The 26,207-nt window shown below is 37.3% G+C and overlaps 1 protein-coding gene across 2 annotated transcripts; it reads left to right on the top strand.

The window, feature by feature from the left end:
* The first annotated feature begins 5,606 nt into the window (after positions 1–5,606).
* Positions 5,607–25,300, top strand: LOC103709183 (mitogen-activated protein kinase kinase kinase 5-like). Of its 2 annotated transcripts, none has more exons than XM_017843337.3 (11): positions 5,607–6,324; positions 9,029–9,619; positions 9,699–9,786; positions 10,416–10,478; positions 10,564–10,727; positions 14,645–14,720; positions 18,343–18,402; positions 19,366–19,485; positions 24,124–24,330; positions 24,419–24,495; positions 24,588–25,300. In XM_017843337.3, exons 1-11 carry the CDS (start codon positions 5,795–5,797, stop codon positions 24,814–24,816), a joined length of 2,205 nt encoding a protein of 734 aa, XP_017698826.2. In that variant the 5' UTR covers positions 5,607–5,794; the 3' UTR covers positions 24,817–25,300. The 2 variants fall into 2 exon arrangements, with proteins under 2 accessions (XP_017698826.2, XP_008792633.2); XM_008794411.4 differs by having other exon boundaries at positions 9,032–9,619.
* The last annotated feature ends 907 nt before the right edge of the window (positions 25,301–26,207 follow it).

The following is a 26,207-nucleotide window of genomic DNA, read 5'->3' on the forward strand; positions in this document are numbered from 1 at the left end:
TAAAAAAACTATTTTTATAATAGTCTCGAAGAGAGCTTGCTTTATATTAGTAATAAAAATGTAAAATATTCGCCGACTCTGCTATGATGATCGAGAAGATCCAAAGCTCTGAAAGTGCTCTTAAGAAGATGCGGCTGCTCTATGACATTCACTGACTCTTAAACGAATGCGGCGCTGCTCGAACTACTCATGTTCTCAGAGAGGCCAACAGTGCTGTAGGCTAGATGGCGTCCTATGCGACTCATCACTCCAGCGAGTTTATCTGAGAGATCCACGCTTCTGTTTTATCTCTTCTACATTTTCCTCTATTGTCTTATATTTTGAGTTGTATTCACATTCATTGTGTGAAAACTACTGATGTACCAAAAAAATAAAAATATAAGATATTATTATCTAGGTATTATTATAATAATTAGATCTTAATATAGGCGATGCAATGTATGCCAACTTCTCCGATTAAAGATATGTCTTTTTAAATATATAATTTTTAGATGTTGACACGAGAGAAACTTCACAAATTATTAACTTCCTTATAAGAACTCCGAGTTCAAGAAATTACGCACCAATTGGAATCTAAATAAAAGTTGTCTTTTCATACATAATTATGACACCAAGAATATATATAGAAATTACTACCGTATTAAGAATGGTTACTTTAATTTAGCATTTTTGCTGTTTAGCTAAATAACATTTGTATTTCAAACTGAAATTTTACTATCAAAGTAAATATATAATGCCACTGGGCTTTTTTTTACTAGTCATTCGCGTTCCAATGATAAACATATTTTAATAATTATTTCCATTCTTATATAAGCGATCTGGACCAAAGTTCGTCGTATCAGTATCGAACTCCATATCGGTGCCACACTAGATCAAATTAGTATAGTACGATATATTCAGTATGGTTTGATATGGTAGGGTGTATTTTGATTTGGACAAATATAGTTGTTAGTTTCATTAATTGGTAAGAGATTTATTTCTGTACGGATATTTGTGAATGTTTCCACGTAGGAGTAGGACCGTTTAAAAGGACTCCAAGTGGAACCCATACCTGGCGTCACTTGTGACCTGTTCAAACACATCGAAACTGCCTTGATGACTTGGAGATATTTAAAAAGTGAGCAGAACTACGCGGTCGCTTGACCTTTGAACAGGCAAGTTCCAAAGAGGTATGGAGAAGTAGCTGGACCCTGCAATAGACTCTTGCAGTATAAAATATTAAAATTATTATTAATCACCATATAATTATCATTTGGGACCCACAAAAATTATGGTACGTCAGGCTGGAGAGAGCGAGACACACGCACCACGTAGGCTGGTCTCATGTTGGGGCCCAGATAGCAGCTCTTTATCCAATTGGCTGGGAAAGAGAGCTGGCCTTTCGACACAGGACAGGGTTGTAACTTCCGTGCGAAACATGAATGGATTCACCTTGAGTTGGTCTCGGTTCTCCTGCTCATCTTTTTTGATACAGTTAGCTGTGCTCACACCCATCGTGTGTAAGCTGCTATTATTAAAAAAAATCACCACTTTTTGCGCAAAGCTACAGTTGGATCATTGCTATAAAATCTGTTAAAAGAAGATCGATCGTTCTTTCATGCAAAAGTTCCAATCCGAACTCCTGAAAGACAAAACGAATAAACCTCTATAAATAAAATAATTTTAAAAAAATTCTAAAATGATAATATGCAAATAAATCCAATCAACATAAAATAAATCTAACTAAAATAAATCAATCCAAAATAAAATTAGGATGGCTATATCGGCTGAGACCCGCTATGCTGGCTGGATGCTGTGGAGATCGGCTGACTTGGCACTGGTGTGCGCACCAACTAGCTAATTTTAGCAATTGAAAGGACGTATGGATGGTCCAGATCATCACTGCGACGAGCGCCTTTCTGCTGTGTTGCGTCTGGCCTATCTAACCGACGGCCACTATTTTTGGTAACCAGTTGACGACTGTGGCGTGCCAGGGATGATGCACACAGAATTTCTGTCAGTGGGATGGTTTCCTTGTGTCGCATGGAATAAAGAATGTTGGGAAAAGATGGGTGCAAGATTGCAATTTGATTTGAACCTTGGAAGTATGAGATCCATTTTTAACAGAGAAGTGCTAAGCTAACATCTAGACTAATAATAAAAAAAGTCCAAAAAAATCAGCGTTAGCATCTTGAGGATAACTTCTGTTGATTTTTTTTTTTTCATTAGAGTATTTTTTTTTCTAAAAAACTGATGTTTGAATATATAATGTCTGAAAAAATAGTTTGCATATTTAGTTGATTATAAAAAAATGATACATTTCAGAGTGAGTTATATTTGGCTGAGTATTTACTTTTTTAGAAAATTATGTAAAATACCTATTATATCCTTAATAAAGAAAAATATCTTACCCCATTCAATCTAAAAACTTAAAGGACATTTTTGAAAAAAAAATTATTCAAATTCCCAACCTGTGAGGAATGGACTTTTTCATAATATGAATTTTTCTTTCCCATAAAATATAGAAATCTTATTCATAAGGAAATATTTTTTTTTTTTTTAAAACTCCAACCAAATCTAAGGTATTTCTTTATTTTCTGGTTGAACCTATTTAGCCCCCTTCTTTCCTCATGAACCAAACAAGTCCTACATCAAAAGTACCTCATCACAACTTTTATAACTTCTAATATTTCTAGGATGGAGATTGGGTAAGTATTGTAAATATAGAAACCTGAATATTTTCTGAACAAGTCCATTGGTGGAGGTTCCGAGATATGTTTGAAGTTCTTAATGTGCTTGGGATAGATTTAACAAGTTCATTCCATGCAAGATCTGTTCATATTACTGCTCTAGAGATAGGTAAAAAATCTTAGATTGCATCCAACCGACACCACCCTATTGGTATCTTTGACTATGGATAGATAGAGATGTTACAATTATATGCTTGCTGAGGGATGTTTAACTAGGGATAATATGGCAAGTCGGTAGGCTTATGTGATTGTGCTGTAATCATGTCTTTCATTGGATAATAGAATTTATTCCTTTTCTTAAGGTAACAATAAAACTCATTCTTAATTTCATAGCTATCAAGATCATGTAGTAAGATACTAGGAAAGTTTCATATGAGAAACATACATGCTCCAAACAAAAGAAACAAAATAATAATAACTTCGTATAGACTAGTCTGATTGCCCACATCTAGTGCTTTTTTTTTTTTTACTAAAGCGGATGATTCATATAGTTCGAGTACAGATATATCTAATAAGGTTAGAAAACAATAAGTCTCGGAGTGCTCTAAGCAACTCTCCCTTTCCAACCCATAGGGTGCCTCTGGAGTGACTGGTCACATACAAAACCACCCAGCTCGCGGCCCTGTTTGCCTATCTAAGTATATGCTTAGCCTAAAAGACCACACCAACACTTATCATAGCCCAAAAATTCCGAAGTAAGGGGTGCCCCCCTCCACTGCCACTAGAGCCACCCTGGATCCAGCCAATCACAGTGCCTGAGTTACCCTCCAATATGACTGTGCTGGCCTACAGTACACGCCGAGTGTGAGGACCCGTGCGGGCATGTGTTTAGTCCCACATCGGTTATTCGCTGGGTAGATCTTGGGTACTTATACATAATTAAGGAATCCAAATAATACCTTCCGGCTAGCCATTTTGGATGAGCTCCTGGGTTGTTACACCGAGCATGGTTCAGGTCGGCTCATGCCACCCTCAGCTCTGCTCTACAAACTGATATGTCGAAGATCTTGCATCTACCAGTTACCACTATTCTGGAGTCCGGGTCTCTGATGACATAGCCAGCACCTTTCCTCTTGCCACCGTCAAGCACACATCCATCGAATGATTTTGCATGCGCCATTAGCTCTCTATATGTATAGCGAAAAGGATGTTTGACACTATTGATCCCTAATCATACAATTCATCCAATGAAATATTTTGCAAGGTGTTCTCGTTAAATGCTGCATTGTTGCACGATGAACTTATTCTTTCTCTTGCATGATGATTGCAAGCTTGTTTGGTTGCTGCATTTAAATGATTGCAGCACAAAACCAAATAAGCTAGGCAAGAATATTCTCTACATTGTGTTAATGAAATCTTTAACAAAATAACCTATCAATCATCCAGCCACAGAAAATGAGTTAGTTATAGCAAAAACTTTTATCTTTTAAAAAATATTGAGAATCAATTTTGATCAATTTTGATACGGCTCGAATTTTCCATCTCCAAAATCTCCCTTGATAGCTCAGCCTATCAATCAAATGATGATATGTGTCCAACAAAAACAATAGCCAATTAAATTTCCAAACAATAACGTAATCGATTACAACTTGGCGTGATCTCAATATGCTCGAAGAAGAATATTGTAACCCATCATATCAATAAATAAAGAAAGCGCTCGATCACAGTATATTTGAAAATAAACATCTTAATTGCCCCGATCAGCGGATAAGAAAAGAGCTTAACTGCTCATCTATGAATTGCGCGATCCTAACCATGTAGATTCACACCACCTCCTCTATAGATACTAGGTATGAGGATCCCTCAGGTATAATGAGAAATATGAATATTATACCCTCATATTTCAATCTCTTTTTCATCTCAAGCATTGGAGATCTCCGATCAGACACATTTTGATGACCTTATGATTGTTTAATGTGATCACAGATCAGCTCCACCATAATACGACACTGAGCAGAGCAGCCTTGCTCATCAGCTTGTCCACCTATCTAGCTAGATTTTGAGCGGCAACAAATTTTGTTCGCAATTTGTATTTCATGAAGTCTCAGAGATAACATAGAAGTCCCTTCCATGGCAGGCTTCAACGACTATTCTGATTGAAGCCTTGGATGACCACATTCTCGGGACTTTTTATATTGCCTTGCCTTACTAGCAAATGTGTAGATCTAGTAGGTACATAAACAAAGAACGAAAGAAGGAAAGCACTTTTAGATCGGTCGTGAACCAGAAAGAATGAGCCGCATTAAAAAAGAAGCAATTGCTTCTTAATCGTAAAATACTTGCGCAAATATCTTTTTTAATTTTAATATTTTTTATTGTTTAATATATGTACATATATATGTACATAATATATATATATATATATGTTTTTTTTTTATTCCAGTTTCTTTTTCCAGTAAGTAATAAATTGAAACCTTTGACTCATTCAGTCAATCCCTTCTTTCTCTGGCTGAATTGCCCCCTAATAATCAGCCAAAATAATTATGTCTGGATCATCAGGTTATGACTTACACAAAACTTGGCATCACTTACTTATAAATTTATTTTTATTTCATTATGCTGCATCTGTTTTGTTATAACAAAGGATAGCAACACAGCATAGAATTTCAACGGGGACCGTGCGCGCGTGCACGGCTTGGTCCGGCTCACCCGTTCCTGGACCGACGCGGTAACGAAGAACAAGAAACCAAGAAGCAGAAACTATTCATTCCTGGGGGCGGTCTGGCGTTGAAAACCCAGGCGGGCGAGACGAGAGAAGGGAACTGAAATGGGAGGCATCGGTTGACCAAAACAAAAATAAAAGCTGACTCACCCCCCCGTACGTCTTAATCCGCGTGGCCAAAGGAAACGAAAAAAAATAAAAGCCAAGGAGCGAGAGGATGGTCGTGTCGTTCGTCCACCCATGAAGCCCGATCCGGGGCTTCTTCCTCTTTGTCTTCTCCCCCAATTCCCCTCCTCTCCTCTTCTTAATCCCATGGGTGGACGTCCCATTCCCCGCCGAGGGTTGGAGTTCCGGTCCCCTTCTTGATGCGTTAGCCGTGGTCCTACCATGGTCCTCCGCCGCGATGCCTTGTTGGAAGCGCATTACGAATTCGCCCTCCACCTCTCCCCCCCGAAAAAGCTCCTCTTCCTCCTCCGCCTCCCTGGCATCCCCCCGCCGTGACCTGGACTCACCCGCCAGCCGCCGCAGCACCAGCAACCCCGCCTCACCCGCCAGCCGCCGCAGCACCCGCCGTGACCCGGCCTCACCCGCCAGCCGCCGCGATCCCCAGCACCAGCAACCCCGCCTCACCCGCCAGCGCAAGCTTCGCCACCTCAGCAACGTCGAAATCGGCGGCCTCGGCGCCGCCGCCGCCGCCGCCGCCTCCCGCGGCTCTGCCAACTCGACCCCGGTATCCCGTTCCCTGAGCAACATCAACTGCGTGCTTCACGTGCGGTCGACCTCGTCACCCGTGCTGCCCCGTCCGCTCCCCCTGCCGGAATCCGGGCAGCTGGGGTTTGAGTTCTCGTCCCCGAGCAGTTGCCCCCTGCCTTCGCCCGGAGGGGCTTCGTGCGGACCGGAAGAGGAGGAAGCGAATGGCGCTGTAGTTGGGAGGTAATTGACGATATTATCTCTGTTTCCTGACTGCTTTTCCTTTGTCACCAGAAAGTGCAAATTTGGAAAGATTCCGTGTTTGTCTTGCGCTCTATTCAAATATCTCTCTTGCTTCGGTAATCCGGGGGAAAAGATTGAAATTCGAAGTTTTAATGGAAACTTGAGGCTCGATAGGATTGACAAAGAGAGATACCGAACTATACTTCATATTAGTTCTCTAATTTATTGCTACTTCCACCTTGGATGTGAGAGTATTTTTAGCTTACTAATTTTTATCCTTGCTGTTTCCATGACTCGTGGAAAATGAGTTTTTTTGATCGTTTCGTGCTTTTCTCTTGTCCCAATAACTTGTTATTTTTAATACCATAAACTTTTGTGTTGTACTATGCTTTTCTGTTTTTCTGTTTTTCTTATCTGCAGCCATTTTCTGCTTCATTTGATTTTTGTAGAGGATTTTTTTTACAGCTTAAACCTGATAGTATTTGCCTAAATTCTGTCTTTTCCTTTTAATTTTAACTTAGGACCTGCTTGGCAGCATTTCTTTTTTTTTTGTTGTTGTTTCTTAACAAGTCAGTGGAATCCCATGTCGAGATTGATGCAGAAACAGCGTTTTGCACCAAATTTCTGCCATTCTTGCTTCCATTACGCTGGTTTCCAAAAGCAATACATCCTTGCTTCCAATGCCTCTGCAAGATTTCAAAGAGCAATTTGAAAAACTGAGATGGTTTCGTCATACGTATAGTCCTTACATTTTTCTTCTTGGGTTTTTGACAACAAAAACAGAAAATGAAAGCAGCACCAAATGGCTCCTTAATAACCCAATCTATCTATCATTCTAGAGATCTCTTAAAGTTTGTCAAATAAACTAAAAAGTGTATATAAGCAGACTTTAGAGGCTGTTTCAACAAAAGAAAAGGAAAGAAAGGAAAAACACAAAGTTATCGATAAGAAAATATAAATAGAACATGGTCCGTCAACAAACCAATAGTTCCTATAATTATCACAAATTCATGGAACAATATAAGAAATGTAAGCAAGAGCAAGATTCTTTTTCGACGATTAATTCTTTTGGGAATAAAAACTGAATGAGTGGAAGGAGATTATTTCCATCAGTTGTTTGCAAAATGGTTTTTGAGACTATATGGTCTCTTGGCCTCAAAGCCCAACCTCAAACAGCTGGGAACCTAGTTCAGATTTTACAAGTTGCAACTCCTTGATGGATAACATAGACTTCAATGGGGTCAAGGATCGTAGTAAACATTCTTTCCCAACCTTGCTCTCATCAACAAAATCTTTTCTATTCCATTTAGACCATATGGGCCAAAAAATTTAATATGATTTAATACCACATTCTCATGCACTAGTTCTTTTTCTTCTTACTTCTTGTTGGATTCACGCATTATAGTTTGAGAACTTTAATGGATAGCACATGACATCACGTGATGTTGAGTGGTCTCAAGCTCTTAACAATAGAGGTGTAAAATAAAACCTTGATGAGTAGTTGACAGGACAGGAAGGGGCATAGCGTAGGTTATTGTTTAAACATATAATTTAATTTTTTTTTGGCAACCGAGGGGAATTCTTTCTTGCTACATACTTAGGAAGTTGGATAAAGCTTCCTTGATGCTACACAAGTTCTCTGGATAACCTGCAAAGTATCTGGGTTTGCTTGAAGTAGATACTAAGTTGATCCTTCATTCTTCTTATATAACCTACATGTACTATTTGGCTATCAAGGGTTCAAGATCATGCATTGAATCAAACAAGTTAACCCTATCTCGTGCAACCGTCTAGTTAAAAAACTGAACTCCTAATATCATCCATCTATTGTGGATGAACTTCTATATTTTACCCATTATCCAAAAGAATGGTAAAATATACTGGCATATAAATGAACATTTGGAAATCCGCCTCCAAAACATTCAGTTCAGTATATGTTTTTAGACTAAATTTTGCTTGATTGTACGAAGATTGGATTTGCTGAATAGAAAGAGGCGGAGATTTGCAATAGAATAGCCTTTTTAAAGAATATTCTCATTCCTTATGTTACTGTGGATTCACAATTCACAATGTATATGCTGCATTTTAGATCCCTTGCATGATGTACTTGGAATTTTGATGCTGCAGGTGGAAATTTTTCCCTATAGTCCATAGAAAACGTTGCAACTTGCAAGTGAATTGTTCAATGCTTTTTGGCACTAAACTTGATATTCAATTGAGCCCAGTATGTACTCAATTGCTTTTTTTTGGGTGATTACGTAATACATCAGGCATTACTGTGCTCCTAAGAGCAGTGTTACTCTTATTTACATGCTTACTTGTCAGTTTGAATTTTGTTTTCCTAATAATGTTCCATTATCTGTGCTTTTCATTTGGTGTTTTCATGTGTGTACATGTGATTGTACAATTTTGCAAGAAGTTCTCAGAGCTGAGTTATTTTGATCCCGGAAAATTTTTCTGCAATTTTTTGTTCTTGCAGTGTCTGTTTATGCTGTTAATGATACTTTTGCTGTTCAACAATTAGTTTGTAATTTGAATTTGATAAATGTAGATATCTGGATTGCATATATTTTTTCTATATGCAATTGTCACAGGTTAACCACATCTTCTTCAATGATTTTCAGACAATATTGAAGAAGATTATTGTTGGTTATACATAACATATATGATAACAGAAAATTGACTTGGTGTGTCCTTATTTCAGTAGGTTGGCCAACCATATCGGTCGCGTAAATCCGGAGCACAATGATATACAATTGAATGGATCTGCTTTTAGCCATCATAGGAAGGTGTTCCAAGATCCAAATTCTTTTGATACTGGGAACTTCATCTTAAATATACCTGCTAAAAGTGCTCCAACTAGTGGTTTTTCAAGTCCTGTACGTAGTCCTCGAAGATTGAGTAATGTGGACATTTCTGCTTCTGGCATTGTCCCTCCAGGTTTTCAACATTGGTCATCTCTAGAGATCCCTTCAATAGATATGATGACAAACTTTTCTCCCCGAGCTTCACCCGAGAAAATTCCCAGAAGTCCTGATTGCTCACCGCTTCATAGTCCAGCAAGGAAATGTCCTGTTTTAAGACCAAGAAATCCTAGTGCACCTCCATCACCATTGCATTCAAAGATGTTCCCAGACAATCCTGTCACATGGCATGAAAGTAATAACAATGTCAGCGTCCATCCTCTGCCCCTCCCTCCAGGAGCTCCAGCTCCTTCACTGATGACAGGTCAATGGCAGAAGGGAAAACTTATTGGAAGTGGTACATTTGGGAATGTTTATGAAGCCACCAATAGGTATGCGATACCATGTTTGATCAACTGTGGGCTCTGTTTCTGCTTCTTTTAACACAGCCAACATGATCTTCTTGAACAGAAAGACTGGAGCTTTATGTGCGATGAAGGAAGTCAATATAATTCCTGATGACTCCAAGTCTGCTGAATGTTTAAAACAGTTGGAGCAGGTTTGGTCTTTCTATCATGCTATTTATACTCTGAAATGAATGCATTTGTTTTCTTGTGTGGGGTAAAGAGCATTCTGTTGTCAAATATTTGGGGGCCTTGTATATAAGATCATAATTTTTCAGTATCTTTGAGAAGAATAGCATCAAATTCGAAGAGTAAAAACAAAAGAAAAAAAAATCAACAGATTGAAAGTGTAAATAATAGAGATCTTTTTATTCTCTATTTTTCACTTGCTTGTCTTTTTTGACTTTCCCTTTTTGCACCGATCTGCATGAACTATGTCATCTGAGTAAAAAAAAACGTATCCAATCATACTTGCATGCATGTGGTCATTCTAGCACAATTCATAAACTTATGCTATCTCAGGGTCATGTGCTTGGTTGTGCATGGATGTATCTTTCTCTTCAACATGCTTATCGTGTAGCCATGCTGATTTTCTTTTAGGTTGTTGTCTCACCCATGTGACTTCTTTATTAGCATGCTGTATATGGAGCTGTTATCTTTCTCTTATATTATTTTGACTTTTGAGGATATAAATTTATAAATCATGTCCAGCATTTTTTAGTGATTTTGCTGGTCTGGTGTTGGTCTTCAATCTATTGATTGGTATCTATCCTTTGTTATGCAGGAAATAAAATTTCTTAGTCAATTTAAGCACCCAAATATCGTGCAGTACTATGGGAGTGAAACCGTAAGATTTTTTTTTGGGCTGCATGCGAAGCTCTGTTGATAATTATTAAATGCAAATTAATAGATGCACTTTTGTATATATGCAGATTGAGGATCGTTTTTACATATACTTAGAGTATGTTCATCCTGGTTCCATCAATAAGTATGTTCATCAGCATTGTGGAGCAATGACAGAATCGGTGGTTCGCAATTTCACTCGTCATATTCTTAATGGGCTGGCATACTTGCACAGCAAAAAGACAATGCATAGGTTCTTATCTCCATTACAAATTTAATTTATGCTTTTATCGGTTTGCATCATTAAATTATCCTTCTATTCACATTAGGTAACTTAAGCAATTACATGAGATGTAATGTTCGCCATGGATATATGGGGTTCTCTTTCTCTACAGTGTGCTTTCCATTTTATGAGTTTCTGCATAACTTCATAGTAATTATTATAGGTGATTGCTAGACTTTCTAGAGTACTCTTGTATTGCTTGCTTTAATGAATCATTACATGTGGAAGCTAATAAATTGTATGCCCTCTTGGCATTTATCTGTAGTGAAAGATAGTTTACATTTTAGGTAAGTTGTATTGTATTAAATTTGATCAATAGACCAAATCAGGAAGTACAGAACTATTTGTATGATAGTTTGGACTTGGAAGAATTTAAAAGGAATCATGAGATATATTCTTTCTCATGTTTGTGACAGGTTTTGATGGAAAAATGAGCACACAAATATTGACGAAGAAAACAGTGAAATTCCTTACAATGTTTCTTTTGGGGCACAGTATTTGGAGTTACATAGCTGAGGTCTATGTAAATTGCCAGTTGACCTTGTTGCTTGTAAATTAAGAACTAATGACATCTGGTACTCATCTTTGTTCTGTGAATGCTAAATTCATAACTATTTCGACAGGATTTGTTCATGCAACTAATCCACTTTATTGCTCTCTCATGGACCTTTTTGGCTTGAAGTTTCTATTTGTCAACACAAGTAAAAAGAAATAGGCACAAAATTTCTTATTTTCTTGTTTTGTTTCTTCCTAATTTCTCTAGAACATGGTTTGAGGTTCCACTTAAAACTTCAAAGCCAAAACATTTCGATCTCACCTAGAGCCAATCTAAAAGGGTCGGATTTTGATGGCTGAAACTGACTAGGGTCAACTTCATTGTGAGTCATTTATGCCATCTTTTTTGTAATTTCTTTTTTTTTTCTTGACACTTTTCTATAAAATTCACTTAGGTTTTGCCAGTTTAAGAAGATTTAGAAGTATTCCAGCACTATATTCTAAAGAGATTTAGAGGAACATAAAGTTAGTTTTGACTACTTTTTTTTCCCTGAACCGCAAATGAAGTAATAAATGACATATTACAACATTTTATATTTAAAAACGTTTCTTTTTTTAACCATCTTAGTGTGAAATTAACAAACAATATATCCAGCAGTTTGAAATAAGTGTACTCTAAGATGATGCCTAATGTATTTACTTGTCTTAGTTGGCTTTCTTTGTTTTCTAATTTATTTCATAATTCTAGCTGATATTTGTTTTATATATATATTTTTCAGTAAATGGAAAGTGACAGAGTTTTTTCAGTATTGCTGAAAGCCAAAACTGAGATTGATTTTTGAAACTTTTTCCTGATTTTTATTTTTGGAAAAATCTGTGTCGGATTCTAACTTGAGTGGAAATAGTGTTCACATGTCCTAATTTAGGCATAATGGGATTTGATATTTTTTTGGAAGCCACTACAATTATGTTTCAAAGTTGATTGAAATGGTATGGGCATGTATAATGAAGATCTGGGGGCTCCAATAAAGAGAGTCACTTTAATTTGTGTTGGAGGATGCAAAGAAAGAAGTGGAAGATCTAAGGTAACATGGATAAGATTGTGATTTGTGAGAAAATATAAGGGAAAGCTTGAAATAAAATTTGAAATGGCCCTAGAAAGGAATGCTTGGTGAATAAGTATCCAAAAAGACAAACCCAAATAGTTGGGATAAGGTTGGATGCTTGTGGTTATGATCATAGTGTTTTGTTTGGAAATAGCTGTGCATTAATTATAACAAGGTTTGACAAGTATTAGAGGTTTGTGATTTTGAGAATGGGAAGCCTGTGATTGTCTTTGGTTCAAGAAGATTGAAATTGCCTTATTTTAAAAATAGATTAAGTCTAGGAGTAGGTTTGGAGTACAATTTATGATAGAGTACACCGCTGTTTGACATGAAGTTGATATCTGGAAATTAAATATGGAAATTTGGGCTTTTCATCTTCTTCATCAAATAATGCTGTTAATGAGATACTAATACTCCCTCTAGTGGAGCAAATCCATCATAGCATTACCTCAGAAAATTGGTGTGAAGCAGAATTTGAAAAGTGGACGAGGCAGAATACTCTAGATTGTGATCTTATTCTTCCTAGCTTATCATATTACCACTATTTATGTGCTGATATTTGAGTACAGAGAGCAGCTTCAATGAAGAGATATAAGTCTTGTTTTTGCAATAACAATAGTCATCAGAAGTGAGGATTTTCTTGAAATAACTGTGGATGCATAAAGTTTATATGTTTTAAATGGTTTATAGTTGCTGGAATTATTGATCAGCATGCTAAAATCTTCAGTGTAGAAGAACAAGTGAAATAGATTTCCATATCTGATCTCCTCTTCTGAGTTAGTGAATCAAATTGAAGATCATCCTTAGATTGTATCAATCTTGCTAATCTTTGTCATAACAAACTAGCTTGGATCAAGTTATTTTTCGGCTTAGGCTTGAAGCTGGCTCAAATTAGGCCGAAGTATATAATGTGATCCCTGGCCGATGCTGTAAAGAGAGGGAAAGGAATGGCAGGGGAGTAGGAGTGGCAAAATCTCATCGTACTGACCTTGTTTGACCTTTTAAAAGAATGACTCCTGACAATGTAGAAGTTGTGTCCAAAACTATTCTGGAAGAAAAATATTGTTTTAATCTAAAACCAGATTACTTCCAGTTATGCAAATTCAAATGTTCCAGGTCTTCACTGTAGGGCTTTAAAACTGGGTTAACACTAGGCATTGTGTGGTTCTATAAATTTAGACAAGACAGTTCTTACCTTAGGGCTTCAGATTCAAGTTAAAGCCTGGTCAGTTCTTGGTTGACTAAATTGAAAACATATGTAGTTATATCTTTTTAGTACATATTTTTTGCTAAGCATAGTGTTTTGGCTAAAATTCAGCTAAACTGAGTCATGTCTGTGCTGACTAAATTAAAACTGGATTCGATTTCAATGTAAAATGTTGTCTGAAATTTGGGTCTTGATCAGGGTCAGATCAAGCAGAAACCTGTAATTCTAAGCTCTAGTTCAATCCAAACAAGGATGTTTGCTATTCCTGCAGGAGAGAGCATCTATAATGAGTGGTTATGGGTGGGTGGCTGGTCAAAGCTTGTCAGAGAGGAGTTATAAGCTGGGTTGCCTGAGGTGTTTGCCATTAGGTTCAGGCTGTGGTGGCTTGAGGGATTATGTTAGGAGCGCTAGCAGGTCGGCGCACCCTTAGAGCGGGCGGGCACGTTCAGCCCCTTGACAAAATTATGAACCCCCACTGGAGCATGGACAGTGAGTTTATTCCTTGCAACTTCTAAAACCTCATATTGGACTTGAAGATCAAGCTAAAACTTTGGCTTGTTCCATGTGTTTTCATGAGAGTGATTGTGCGCTGGAATTTGTCAGATGTAATATGAAAAATTGTATATATTGATAAGGGAACTATCAATAATAGATCCATGGCCTCTACGACACTCCATTTCTGGTAACTCAATCAGTGACCTTGCACTGATTGTTGGATATGCGCATCTTACAATACAAACTTGTCTTTCTGTGATTATCTTGTCATATTGAAAATATAGCCCTGGTGAATATGGATATTTATAACTCATTTTGATTTATTCCATGTTGACATGCAAAAAAAAGTCTTAAATATATTTGGTGCTTTGTTCCTATTTGTTCTTTCTGAATTACAAGTACTCTTCATCTACATTGTTTTGTTAATCCCCTTCTTTTGCTTGCTTGATATGATAATGCTAAGTCATTGAAATCACAAATTTTCGTTTTTACAATTATGCTTGCATTGTAAAATTGAAGTTTTTATTCAAATAATTGAATTTAGAGGTAAACTTTGGTATCATAAATTAGTGCGACTCTTGCAGGGACATTAAAGGTGCAAATTTGCTTGTAGATGTGAATGGTGTTGTTAAGCTTGCTGATTTTGGGATGGCAAAACATGTGAGTGTGACTATTGGATTTTAAAAGGGCACAATTATACTTGTATATCATGATCCCTCTCTCTCTTGCTATTGGTATTGCTATTTCTCTATTTTCTAATGTATGTTTCTTGGGCATACATCTTGTTGCATTTTCATTGAATTACCTTATAGACAATAATGTGTTGATCACCATTCATAATCATGTCAGAAGGAAAACATAGTGGCAATTTTTTGTGTATGCATTTTTTATTTAGCTACCCATGCATATGAACATACATACAATTGCTTTCTTTGAAATAAAGTTTGGTTCTCAAAACTATTGTCATGAATATCTCATACTTAATTCTGAAATTTTTCCCTCTACTTTTTTCCTGAGTAACTTAACCTCTACTTTTAGTTGTGGTGCAAAGGGGTATGACCACTGGGACAAGTCCCAGTTCATTCGAGAGTTTACTATCATTTAAACATAAAAGAAAAAGATTGTGGTGATTGTTATTTGGTTATGCTTGTTTAATTCATTGACTCATGCATGTGCATATAGATACTTTTGTACAGGACCACATTGTTTTCAGGGAATGTGGGCAGGTAGTCGAGGGCTGTTCAGTGTGTAGTCACTGATTGGGGTCAAGGCCCAGATAAGGTAGCTGTCTCCAGAGCTTAAGGCAGGCAGCTAGACGTCCCTACCTGTGGCAGCCAAGGTGGCCATATGGGCTGTTTTTTTGAAACACTGCTGGCTCTCATTCTTAGGGTCATTGATTCGTTGGCATTTAGATTTTTTAATATTTGTTGAAATTTTTATTCTGAAGACAGGTGAAATGAATTTGTTGATAAAGTGAGAAAAATGTAAACTAGTATTCTTGTGTCTCTCATTATCCTAAAAATTATTGGTTGCAGGATAATGAATTTCTGGGCAGTTATCAATTTATTTAATCCTTTGATAGTTGGAACATAATTAATTAACAGCATTGGAATTTATGCATTTGGTTTCATTTCTTGATTATGTCTATAAATATGCGAAGGTTTATTTACTGATTTACAGTTCCTTAAATGCTCTTGTGAAAATGCTTTTCTATTAATTAGAATTTTTTTCCGGATTGGTAAGAAAATTATCCATCAGTCAAAATTCATTTGGGTGCTACCTTTTCTTTTATTGGTCAAAAAAACTTGGGGCTGATAATTCAAGGCCAATTTAAAGGGCATTCACTTGTCTCCTGGACAAAAGTTATTTGGCAAAGTTGGATTTATAGTTATCTGCATGCCCCAGATTTAATTCTGAAATTGTATCACTGACCTTTTCTCTAGATAGCTTAACCTTAAACCTTAACATGAGAAGCCTTATGTCACTCCATTTTAGTTTTTTTTTTTACTTTCTAGTTCAAAATATGATTCATTTTTGTTTGAGGACCTTTTGATTAGCTCTCTACCTGGTATCAATGCTCTTTTTTCTTGGGGGCTTAGCCTTAAACCTTAACATGAGAAGCCTTATCTCACTCTACTTTGGATTTTTCACTTTGTAGATCAACTTATGATCCATATTTGTTTGAGAACCTTTTGACCAGCTCTCTGCCTGGTATTGACCTTTGTGAAAAGGTCCCAAATTCTTCATTACTGCAGCTTTAGGAAAGAGAAGGGCCTCGAGTGATGTTTTGAAGGTTGCTTGGTGGATAGGAAACCCCAAACATTTTGGAACCATGTTTAGAAACCTAGTTCAAACATTAACGCCTTCTGGTGTCTTGGCTTCTGGCCAGCGGTTCAATAGCAGGTCAACTGTGGGTTGATCCATTGACCTGTGACATCATAAATGAATAAAATAAATAAAAATTTATTTTTTTAACAATTAAATATGAGAATAAACATGGATTAAAAGTCATAATAACAATTTTATTACATAACTTTTGTTCTATAAGAACAATAGAATCTCACAACTTGTTTTTGTAAAAAAATAAAATAAAATAAAAAATGATATGCATTGATATCTCTTACCTAACATACCCTTTAAGTAACTTGGGATGGCAAGTTTTTTGTTAGGGATGGGACCAACCTCATCTTGAAGAGTAAAGTGGTAAACTAATTTTTCATCTTTTTATGTTTTTATCAACACCTATATAATAGTTGGTCTGGAAGGGTTGAAACTGCGTTGACTTTTGTGGGTTGTTTGGTTGGACTGCCTAGGTCAATGGGTTGCACGTGGTTTGGGGATTTGTGGGTTGGGATGGACCAACCCCTATAGACTTCCATTTCGATAGTTCAAACAGGTTTGCTCGTCGAGTTTAAATATATGTATGTAACCCGATAGGAACCTTCTACAATATTTCTAGGCACCAGAAGAAAATAAACTGAGAAGAAATTGAAATGCATATGATGTCCAAATCAAAATGAGAACAAAATGAGAACAATTCTTTTCTATGTCAACTTTAGAATGGAGAAAGATGTTAGAAATGAAATTTTAATCTTGATATGGTGGAAAAATGCATTTTAATGCATACCGCGTGCCATACTTGCTATACCTGAATTGTATGATTTTCCATCATTATGTAGGACTCACGACACATTTTCTGATAACTATGCAGTCCACTATATTTTACTGCTGCTAAGAGAGGCAAGGTTGGTTGTACAGTCCTAACTTTACTAAAAAAATTCAAAAAAGATATATAAAAGGAGTAGAAGCCTCTATTCTGGCAGCGCGGAGGAGAGATCGAAGCCCTCTCTCCTCCCTCCCTCCGCCTTTCTTGCGCTCTGCTAGCATCTCCCTCCCTTCTTCTCCCTCTCCCTTCCTCCCTCCGCCACTCTCCCTTTTCGTTTCTTTCCTTCTCCCTCTCCCCTCCCTCTGCCTTTCTCCCTCCTCCGCACTCTCCCTCCCTTACTCCCTCTCCCTCCTTCCCTCTCTCTCTTCCTCACTCCTCCCTCTCCCCCTCCCTTGCCGGTTTCCGTATTGATTCACGCCAAAATGGCACGGCATGGGGGTGTGGTGTACCGTACCACCGGCCTACAGGCACGGGTGTCGGTTCTAGTACTGTGGACCTTGAAGGGAAGTTCATGTATCTAAATTGGAAGGATCTGTTCTTTAATAAGAATGGCCTGGATCAGTTGATTGATGTGAAATTCAGTCTACATGTCTATGAAGAAGTTTGCCTCACTGATTCAGTTTGGCTTGAGTTATATTGACGCGTATTGAACCAAAATTTCAATGGTTGCCAACCCTCTTTGGTTAAACATGTTAACATCCCTATGCAATCACGGGCTAGGGTTGGTAAAGATTACAAATGCACTGTACCAAAAAAAAAGATTACAAATGCACATGGGCACTCCGACTTTTCATTCCATATGACAGGACATCTGTTAGGAGCTGAATAAATTGATCTGCAAGATTTTTGTTTGTTTACGTCGATTGCACATCATAGTATGAAGCTGCTTTTGTTTTTTCTGTGCTATGCTGGTGTTACCACCGTAGTCTGTGGAGTGCCTATTTGCTCCTTCCTTATTCTTTATCTTAATTTTTTATAATTACACTTATCCCAATTGAAGAAACATATGTTCCCACTTTGATCATGCATTTAATTTTCTGCATTTTTCGCTAAAAAGTTTGTTTACGTATACTATTATGACCGGCACTTTGTTAATTCACTTTTATTATGGAACAGTTGAGTGGAGCGGCAGCGGTACTTTCACTTAAGGGGACACCACACTGGATGGCTCCAGAGGTGCTTCTTAATCATGCCTAGTATATTATCATCTTTTATTGCTAGTGATTGACTTGACAGGAATAGCATCAGGTTTCTGTTTCTGAAGAACCTTATCCATACAAATAACCATCTATCTTTTTCCCAACTATTTAGGGAAGGCTTTACAGGTCCAAATTGGGTCCTTTTCATCCTTCTTGATATTTGACTAGCTGGGAACTTGACATCAACCCTCCACCTTTCTCATTCAAGCTTGGGACCGGCCATGACAGTGTTATTTTTTGAAGATCTTTAACTGATTTAGTTTATTGTCAATTGTAATGCATTTTGTTGATGCTAACGCATGCTTTCTTTTTTTATTATTTACAAAAGCTATTTGGCATGAAGGATTGTACTCCAAATTTTTATGACTAATTAAGCTTCCCTATCATATTAGGCATATCCTACGCTAGAACATATAACAAGATATAATCTGAAAAATATTTTCATGGAAAGGGCCTTTGCACCCATACCTAGTTTGGAGTAATTTGTTAGTTCAGATATACTCAAGACGAGGCAGTGAAAGAACTGTATTGGTTACAGGCATGTGTAAATTAGAAGAGAGGCTTGGGTTTTTGCATAGTGGTTGAGAAAGAGGAGGGAAAATCTTAATTACCATGGATGAAGGTTGCATGGAAGGTTTTTTTGCATAAGCCAATAGTGACATCCACTTAACCTCTTGTAGAGTTTGGATTCAGAATTCAATAAATCAAAGCCCAAAATAGTTTTTTGGGTAATTTGTATATTCTGCAATTTTCTTTCTTTTTTTTGCTTGTTTCTTTATTGCTTTCTCTTGTCTAGACTCTGGTGTTCTGTGCTTAAAGCCTTGTACTCATCTTTTTTTTTCCTCTTCAACATATCAAGTTTAAGGTGCTGGCCCCTCCCTTTGTTAAAACATTGCCTTTATCTTTCTAGAATACTCACTTGCCCTTTCTTCTTTTGCAGGTGTTGCAGGCTACAATGAACAAAGATATTGGTTATGATCTTGCTGTTGACATATGGAGTTTGGGTTGCACAGTTATTGAGATGTATACAGGGAAACATCCTTGGAATGGTCTTGAAGGGGTAAGTACATTGGTGGTGTTAGCTGCTTGTTATATGTCAAATATTATTCAGATCGTCCACTTAGATATGCATGCACAACTGTATATAATATACTCCTATGTATGTGCATGCAGAAACACACACAGACAGACATACAGAAAGGTATTTTAAATTGCTTGACTGCAGCAAATGCTCAGTACTGGATATGAGCCTCCTGTAATATTACAATGCAACAATCCTTAGTTGAATGAGTTTGAGTGCATGATCATCTCTATATTAATTAAGTGTAAATACATGATGAAAGTTCTACCTTCTTATCTAGCATGACTTTAGTGTCTTATCACTGATCATCATGGAATTGTTTGTAGTTCGTACAATGTTTCGAAACCTATCTCATTGATTGAACTGGGAAAAGCACAAGGTTATGGCCTTATGGGTCACGGAGTTCAACCATTGGTCCAATCCAAAACAACTGCATTGTCAGCATCATATAATAAATGTATTAATTATTATTAATCATAAAAACAAATAAATTAAATTTATAAGTGTATAGAAAAAATATCTAAACTTTTATTTTATAGGTACAAATAAACATATGCATATTATGACCACTAGTTAAATAATTAGAAATATAAATGATGCACAAGAGTGAAATAAGAATATTGTAAAATATTCCTACAAATCCAAAAGAGAGCAATGTACAAACTATAGAGTATTGATCATGATTCCTGAAACAAGAAAATAAAATGAATTAATTTAAGAACTCATCCATGCTGTTTCAAACAAAATCTGATGACAAATTGATGAAGCAACTACCTCAAAAAAAAAGAAGATTTACATAACTAAAATTGTGAGTGAGAAGGAGCTGCCAAGCAAGAGAATCTAGAACCCAGAGTAGTTAACCGTGGAAGAAGCGATGAGGGTTGGGGGGGCAAGGGGGCACTTGTATTGGACCGCTATTAACCACTATTGCTGGGGATTGAGACAAAGGTCTTGAGGATTGATTCTAGAGCGAGAATGGCCAAGGTGGATTGAGCGGCATGCATCCTCGGAGCACAAGGTCAAGGGTCTGGGCATTCAGTTTTGAAGCAGCTTTTGTTGGGGGGGGGGGGGGGGGGGGGGGGGGGGGGGGGGGGGGTTCGATGGAACCTATAATGGACACAAATGAATCTTAGAGGAAGAAGAATGGCTCAATTATTTTTAAAACAATGGCTTGATCTCACTTCACCATTTTGACTTTATGCAGAAAATGGTGATGCGTGTGTGATTCCTTAATTAAAAAGACTTTTTGAATGGTTATGATTTTGACTTTTTCTGAAAGAAAAGATATACTACATAGATGTTGTCAGTAGATGGTATATTTCTATTAAATGAAACAAGGATGTCATGGGATGAACGATTTTTGCCTTTTTTAATGTTTCGAGATGTCAATTCCAAATATCATTATTAATACTAGATGAAATGTTGGTGATGAATAATCTCTGAAGTAATAATATTCATGGTTCCAATTTTTCTATGCTAAAATTGTCCAATTATTATCATTTTTTTTTTGGAAAGCTATTTTCTGATTATTTTCACTGAAAACATGATTTATGGATTTGGTGGTTTTTATGAGACATCCACATAATTATTTCTCAAATTCTTCTTTTTGTCTATTTTCTTGAATTTTTAAATATTAAGATAGTTCAAGCATTCTTTGCACTACAATCTTTTTTCCATTTTTTTGATAAATCTTTTTTTCCTAAGTCTTTGTCAAATTAGAAATTGATGTTTTCTTTTATTAAAAATCCATATTTTCTTACTATGATTACCTGCAGTTCTTTGTTGACAGGTTTTGTTGAGGGCTTTGTCTGTATGTTTCCTGCAACTTCCTGCACTTAGTAACTTTCTTGTCTTAGATGCATGAAGTCATGCTGATGAAGTGGTCAAAGCTTTTTAAAACAACAAATTAAATAGGGAATTGTGTTATCCAAGTTCTTACATTCATTTTTTTTGAGCCTGACTTACACCTGCAAAGCATCCTCTTCTGCACAAGACATCCTTGCCGAATACTTTTCGTAGGTCTACAGTGCACCTGAACTAGGTATACTCTTTCTTAGTTTTCCAATATTAACTACTCAAATTCCCACCAGTACAACAGCACTCAACAGGCTGAATGCCGTGCTCTCAAGTACTCTAAAAAGATCTATGGCTTGCTTTTTTCTACGGGGCCATTTTGGGTGACTAGGACAGCCAACTGGTCAACACATTATGTGGTCAAAATTGAAGATCAAGTGATCATGGAAATGCAGAGGAGACTTGTGCACAAGAAAGTCTCAAACTGGGACTTTCTTTTTTTCCTCATTTTCAGTTAGTAAGGCTCTTTTGATTAAATCCTTTGTGGAATGGTAAGATATTTTCTACATTCTAGGAATTTCATGTTTATTCTGGGGCCTCTTCCAATATTCAGCTTAGACTTATTAGAGTTGGTTCTTCTAGTGTTACAAATTTTACTATTTTGGGAAAGTCTTCTTGGCTCTCCTTGTATCTAGGAAAGTGTAGAGAAGAGCCATTTTTCTTCAAGAAGTTTATATTCTGGAATGCAATCTACAATTATAATAGAGGGGAGTTTGCAGTAATTAAGTTCAGTTTCTCTGAAGTTAATAAAATTTTCTAGTTCTTCTTCCACAAACTATCTTTTTCTGGTTGATCTTTGTTTACCCAGGGCCAATCTATAGCCTTCTAGGCCATGGTTGTGCATTAAACAAACTGTCTAGAAAATCATGTCTGAATTTATTTTGATATCTCACCAACACTAAACGACAAAGAGCCTGAAATAGTTTGTAACACTTAATGGAATAAAAAACAATTGGAATGGGACTGTACTGTCTTTATGTACTTTTCCATTGCAAAAGCAGCACCATTACAGGTGCTAGGACGTTGAAATCATTTGTACCGGTATGTACCTGTGCATATTGACAATACCATGCTGATTCTACCAGTCATACTGATAATTTTTCATTTTTTTTTGATGTTTTTAGATTCGGTATGTACCGTCTATACTGGTACTGTACTGAGACCGTGCTGAGAAAACTGATACAAGTTTTGGTTACAATATTTAAAAGCTTATAACTACCTCTATAACAAATGGAATCTCCTGCTTGAAGTTCAGCTCCCACTTTAATCTTGCTCATGCAAGCGCTGGCTTGCTTGTGCTTCCAGTAGAATATTTTGTCAATCTTTTTCTTCTTGCATTCCTATACAGTGGATGACAATAATAAAGCTTCTATTCTCACTCTATGCATTTTATGTATCATGTGTTTTACTATAGTAGGATCCCTAAGTAAATGAATGTTTTATGATTTGTTATACCCAATGTTACTTTTTAACCAAAGAGTTCAACCTCCTCAAATTTCTGAGAGTTCCAATTACTCTCTGAGATGCTCACACCCACTTCAATTTGCTTCTTTTTGGCTGCTGTACATACTTATCATGTAAAGCATATGGCAGCATAAGCCAAAATACATCTATTAATGATATTGTCGCCCTATCCATGAATTACATCTTGTGGAGTTGGTATTTGCAGAGTAGAGACCCCGCGCAGGGGGGGGGGGGGGGGGTGTGGGGGGAGTGTTGTGTGTTCTTGTCACCACAAGACCCCGCATCATCCTCCTCGCCCTTGTCCTTGCTTGAGTGGAGAATAAAGAATAGAGGTAGCCAACAATTTATGAATGATCTCCTACCATTGATGGCCATGACAGCATGGTGAAGCCAAAGGTATTTGGATCTGGGGGACTGGATGGTGGAGTTGATGGCTGATAGAGTGAGAGCAAGGTGAGCTTGAGAGGGAGAAGAGAGTAGGGAGGGAGACGAAGGAGATGGAGAGAAAGAGAAGATGTTGGGGGTGCAAGGACATAGCCTAGCACTAGGAGGAAATGGAGTAGGAGAATGGAGAGGAGAGAAGAACAGAGCATCCTATTTAGGGCTTCCGTCTAATAAGATAATGTGACCTGCGACCCATTGAACCAGAATTGTTCAAATGGGTTGAACAGTTGAACTATGCAGTTCAATGGTTTGGAGTGAGTTTTCATAAAATCCCAGTTGACCTGGCCTGTATTTACCTGCAGGTGGCAGGTCGGACATCTTTTTGAACATTGGTCCAAACAGACCCTTATAATACTTAGGTACTTAAAATATCTCTAGCAAGCTCAATAAATTTTGAACTTCCATATGCCTTCATGGCAATTCTTTGATTTCATGCCTTGGAGAAAATACTGTATTGTGCCGATGCGTTCATGAATAATGCCCTACCTTGTGCCATGTACAGTCCTATGAGCTAATGGAAGGGAACCCAAGACACCATGATTTTATGACTCTTAACTCGCATGCATGTCAAAATATTCATAGCATATTATGTATACTTGTATTATACAGATATAGGCAGCATCTTTGACACCCATTGAATAATTGCTTCTTATTCATTCTAATATATTCAAAAAATTCCTTTTTCGTTCTGTCAATCCTACTCGCCAAATATTAGATCAAAATTGGATCCGATGATGAATGCCTATGTTGTAAAAATATGGGAGCACTTATCAGTTATCTGTGCACTTTTGTTTTAGATGCACCTTATTCTTCCTTCTGAAAATGAATTCTTTATTCTATTTATAATGACCACAGCCAGCAGCTATGTTCAAGGTCTTACATAAAGACCCGCCTATTCCTGAAACATTATCCTCTGAGGGTAAGGACTTTCTTCGGCGTTGCTTTCGTAGGAATCCAGCAGAAAGGCCAACAGCAAACATGTTGCTTGAACATCCTTTTATACGAAACTCCCACCATTACAACCTTCATGGTTCCATAGAGGCATTTGCAGGAATTAAAATAGTAAGTCTCAATATGTACCATTTGTTCTACAATTACTCATCCTTGTCAGTTCTGGATATGTTAAAATGCATCTATCCAACTTTTGCAGGATACAACTTACAGTTCAAGAGACAGAACCACATCGAAAAGTGACACATGCATGAATGCAAATCGGTCATCAAATGGGTAAGCTGGTAGCAGTGATGTTACATTGTGAGATTCACCTTTTTAGGACATCCATATGCAAACTTATCTATGTGCGATTTTCTTGCAAACAGCGAAGCCAGCCATTCTTGTCCTGAAACTTCTGAATCAGCAGCCTCCCGTCCCTCACCTTACTCAAACTCTGAGATTGCACCATGTTTCTCCGCTCATCCAAATTACATTGGGCCAAGTCTGCCTGGCTCTACGACAAAGATTTTGAATGGTATACAATTGGCTGCTGGCAACTTTCAGCTATATACATTACCCAAGCCTCATGGAAAGGAAGTTTTGAAACTCCTCTGATTTTGGCTGGTTGTTTTCCCCTCGGGATCAAATGAAGGTGCTTTCAGCCATTCAATTCTTTTAGGAGCTGAGTTGTACAGTTGGGATGAATACCACGAGGCCCTCTGATTTTTCTCGCGTTGCCTTTTTTGACTTTTGCAACACTGCTTGAAGACTATTAATTCACATAACTATGAGGGTATAGGAGGTTATGTATCCCCCAAATCAGCCTCGCTTGATCTGGTTACTCTTTATATAATGTTGGACAGGGGAAATAGGAAGCCATATGTTGTACACTACTGTTGCATTGAAGAACTTCATCAAAGGGTTGAAGTTCTGTCCAGGGACTCGTTGATGACATTAATGTGTATGTAGTTTTCCGAATCAAACTTCAGTTGTAGATAATCTTAGTCCTCTAATTGTATGTTCTTGGTGAACTACTTTTTCACTAATTAATGCCAGTAAATTGAGGTGTTACAGTCACCAATACAAGTTCCTTAACAAATTTAATTATGGGTTTACAAAAAGCCTGTCATCATTTTTGCTTCACTAGGGGATATGCTTTCCATGCACCATAAATTGCTTCTTTCCAGGAAGCTACAAAGGTGATTTCAATGTTGCATTTAACCTAGCATAAACAGAATTGCTTCAGCATATAATTTTGAACGAGTTGCTGGAGAATGAAACTGGATGCTATGAGATAGCATTTCACACATGACAAATCAGATGATCAGCATGTAAATCTGAGAGCCTGTATATGTTGCATCAATTTTTACACCCACAGCATCAGCAGGCAGGATTATTCTTTTCGACTGAACCAAACATTATTTCAGATTTAGCTCCATCATGCAGATTACAGAATCTCTCTGCTGAAGTTGATACAAGAAATTACATTAGGATGGTAGGACTGATATCTTTAGTTTCTGCAATCCATTGGTATATTTTCATCAAAACATAATTTCCCCTAAGGATATGTGTCTAAGAGATGGCCTTACATTCAAGTAAGGCAAAACTTTGTCTATCTGATGCAGGCAATAAGAACCATCCGCTGAAGCCCAGCCCGAGGAAAGCTCGGAAGGCTACAACACTGTCCAAATAAAAAGGTACACAGAAAGTTTGTCAGAGTCTTGCTAGCGTCAAGTCTAATCTTATCATTCTTAGGGTCATCTAGCCTTATTCAGCATTACTCAAGTCAGACAACCATTTGAATCAGAGTTAAAAAATATGTTTGGCTTATGGTACGCTATACCGGTCCGAACCGGATGGTACAGGATATACCGTATCATACCGATTCAGTACTGATACCCAGTACGGATAGCGTACCGAAGGTACACAAAAAAACTCTGTACCATACCGTACCGGTACTGTACTAGTGTGACACCGATACGAAGTTCGATACTAAGATAGCAAAC

This window comes from Phoenix dactylifera, chromosome 16 (assembly GCF_009389715.1).
Source record: "Phoenix dactylifera cultivar Barhee BC4 chromosome 16, palm_55x_up_171113_PBpolish2nd_filt_p, whole genome shotgun sequence".
Classification (NCBI taxonomy): domain Eukaryota; kingdom Viridiplantae; phylum Streptophyta; class Magnoliopsida; order Arecales; family Arecaceae; genus Phoenix; species Phoenix dactylifera.

Bases quoted from the DNA above. Each gene is read 5' to 3' on its own strand.
- LOC103709183 (XM_017843337.3), top strand. From the start codon at position 5,795: ATGCCTTGTTGGAAGCGCATTACGAATTCGCCCTCCACCTCTCCCCCC. The intron at 10,728-14,644 runs GTTCTTATCTCC...CGACTCTTGCAG, and splicing joins AGCAAAAAGACAATGCATAG to GGACATTAAAGGTGCAAATT. The intron at 18,403-19,365 runs GTGCTTCTTAAT...CTTCTTTTGCAG, and splicing joins CACACTGGATGGCTCCAGAG to GTGTTGCAGGCTACAATGAA.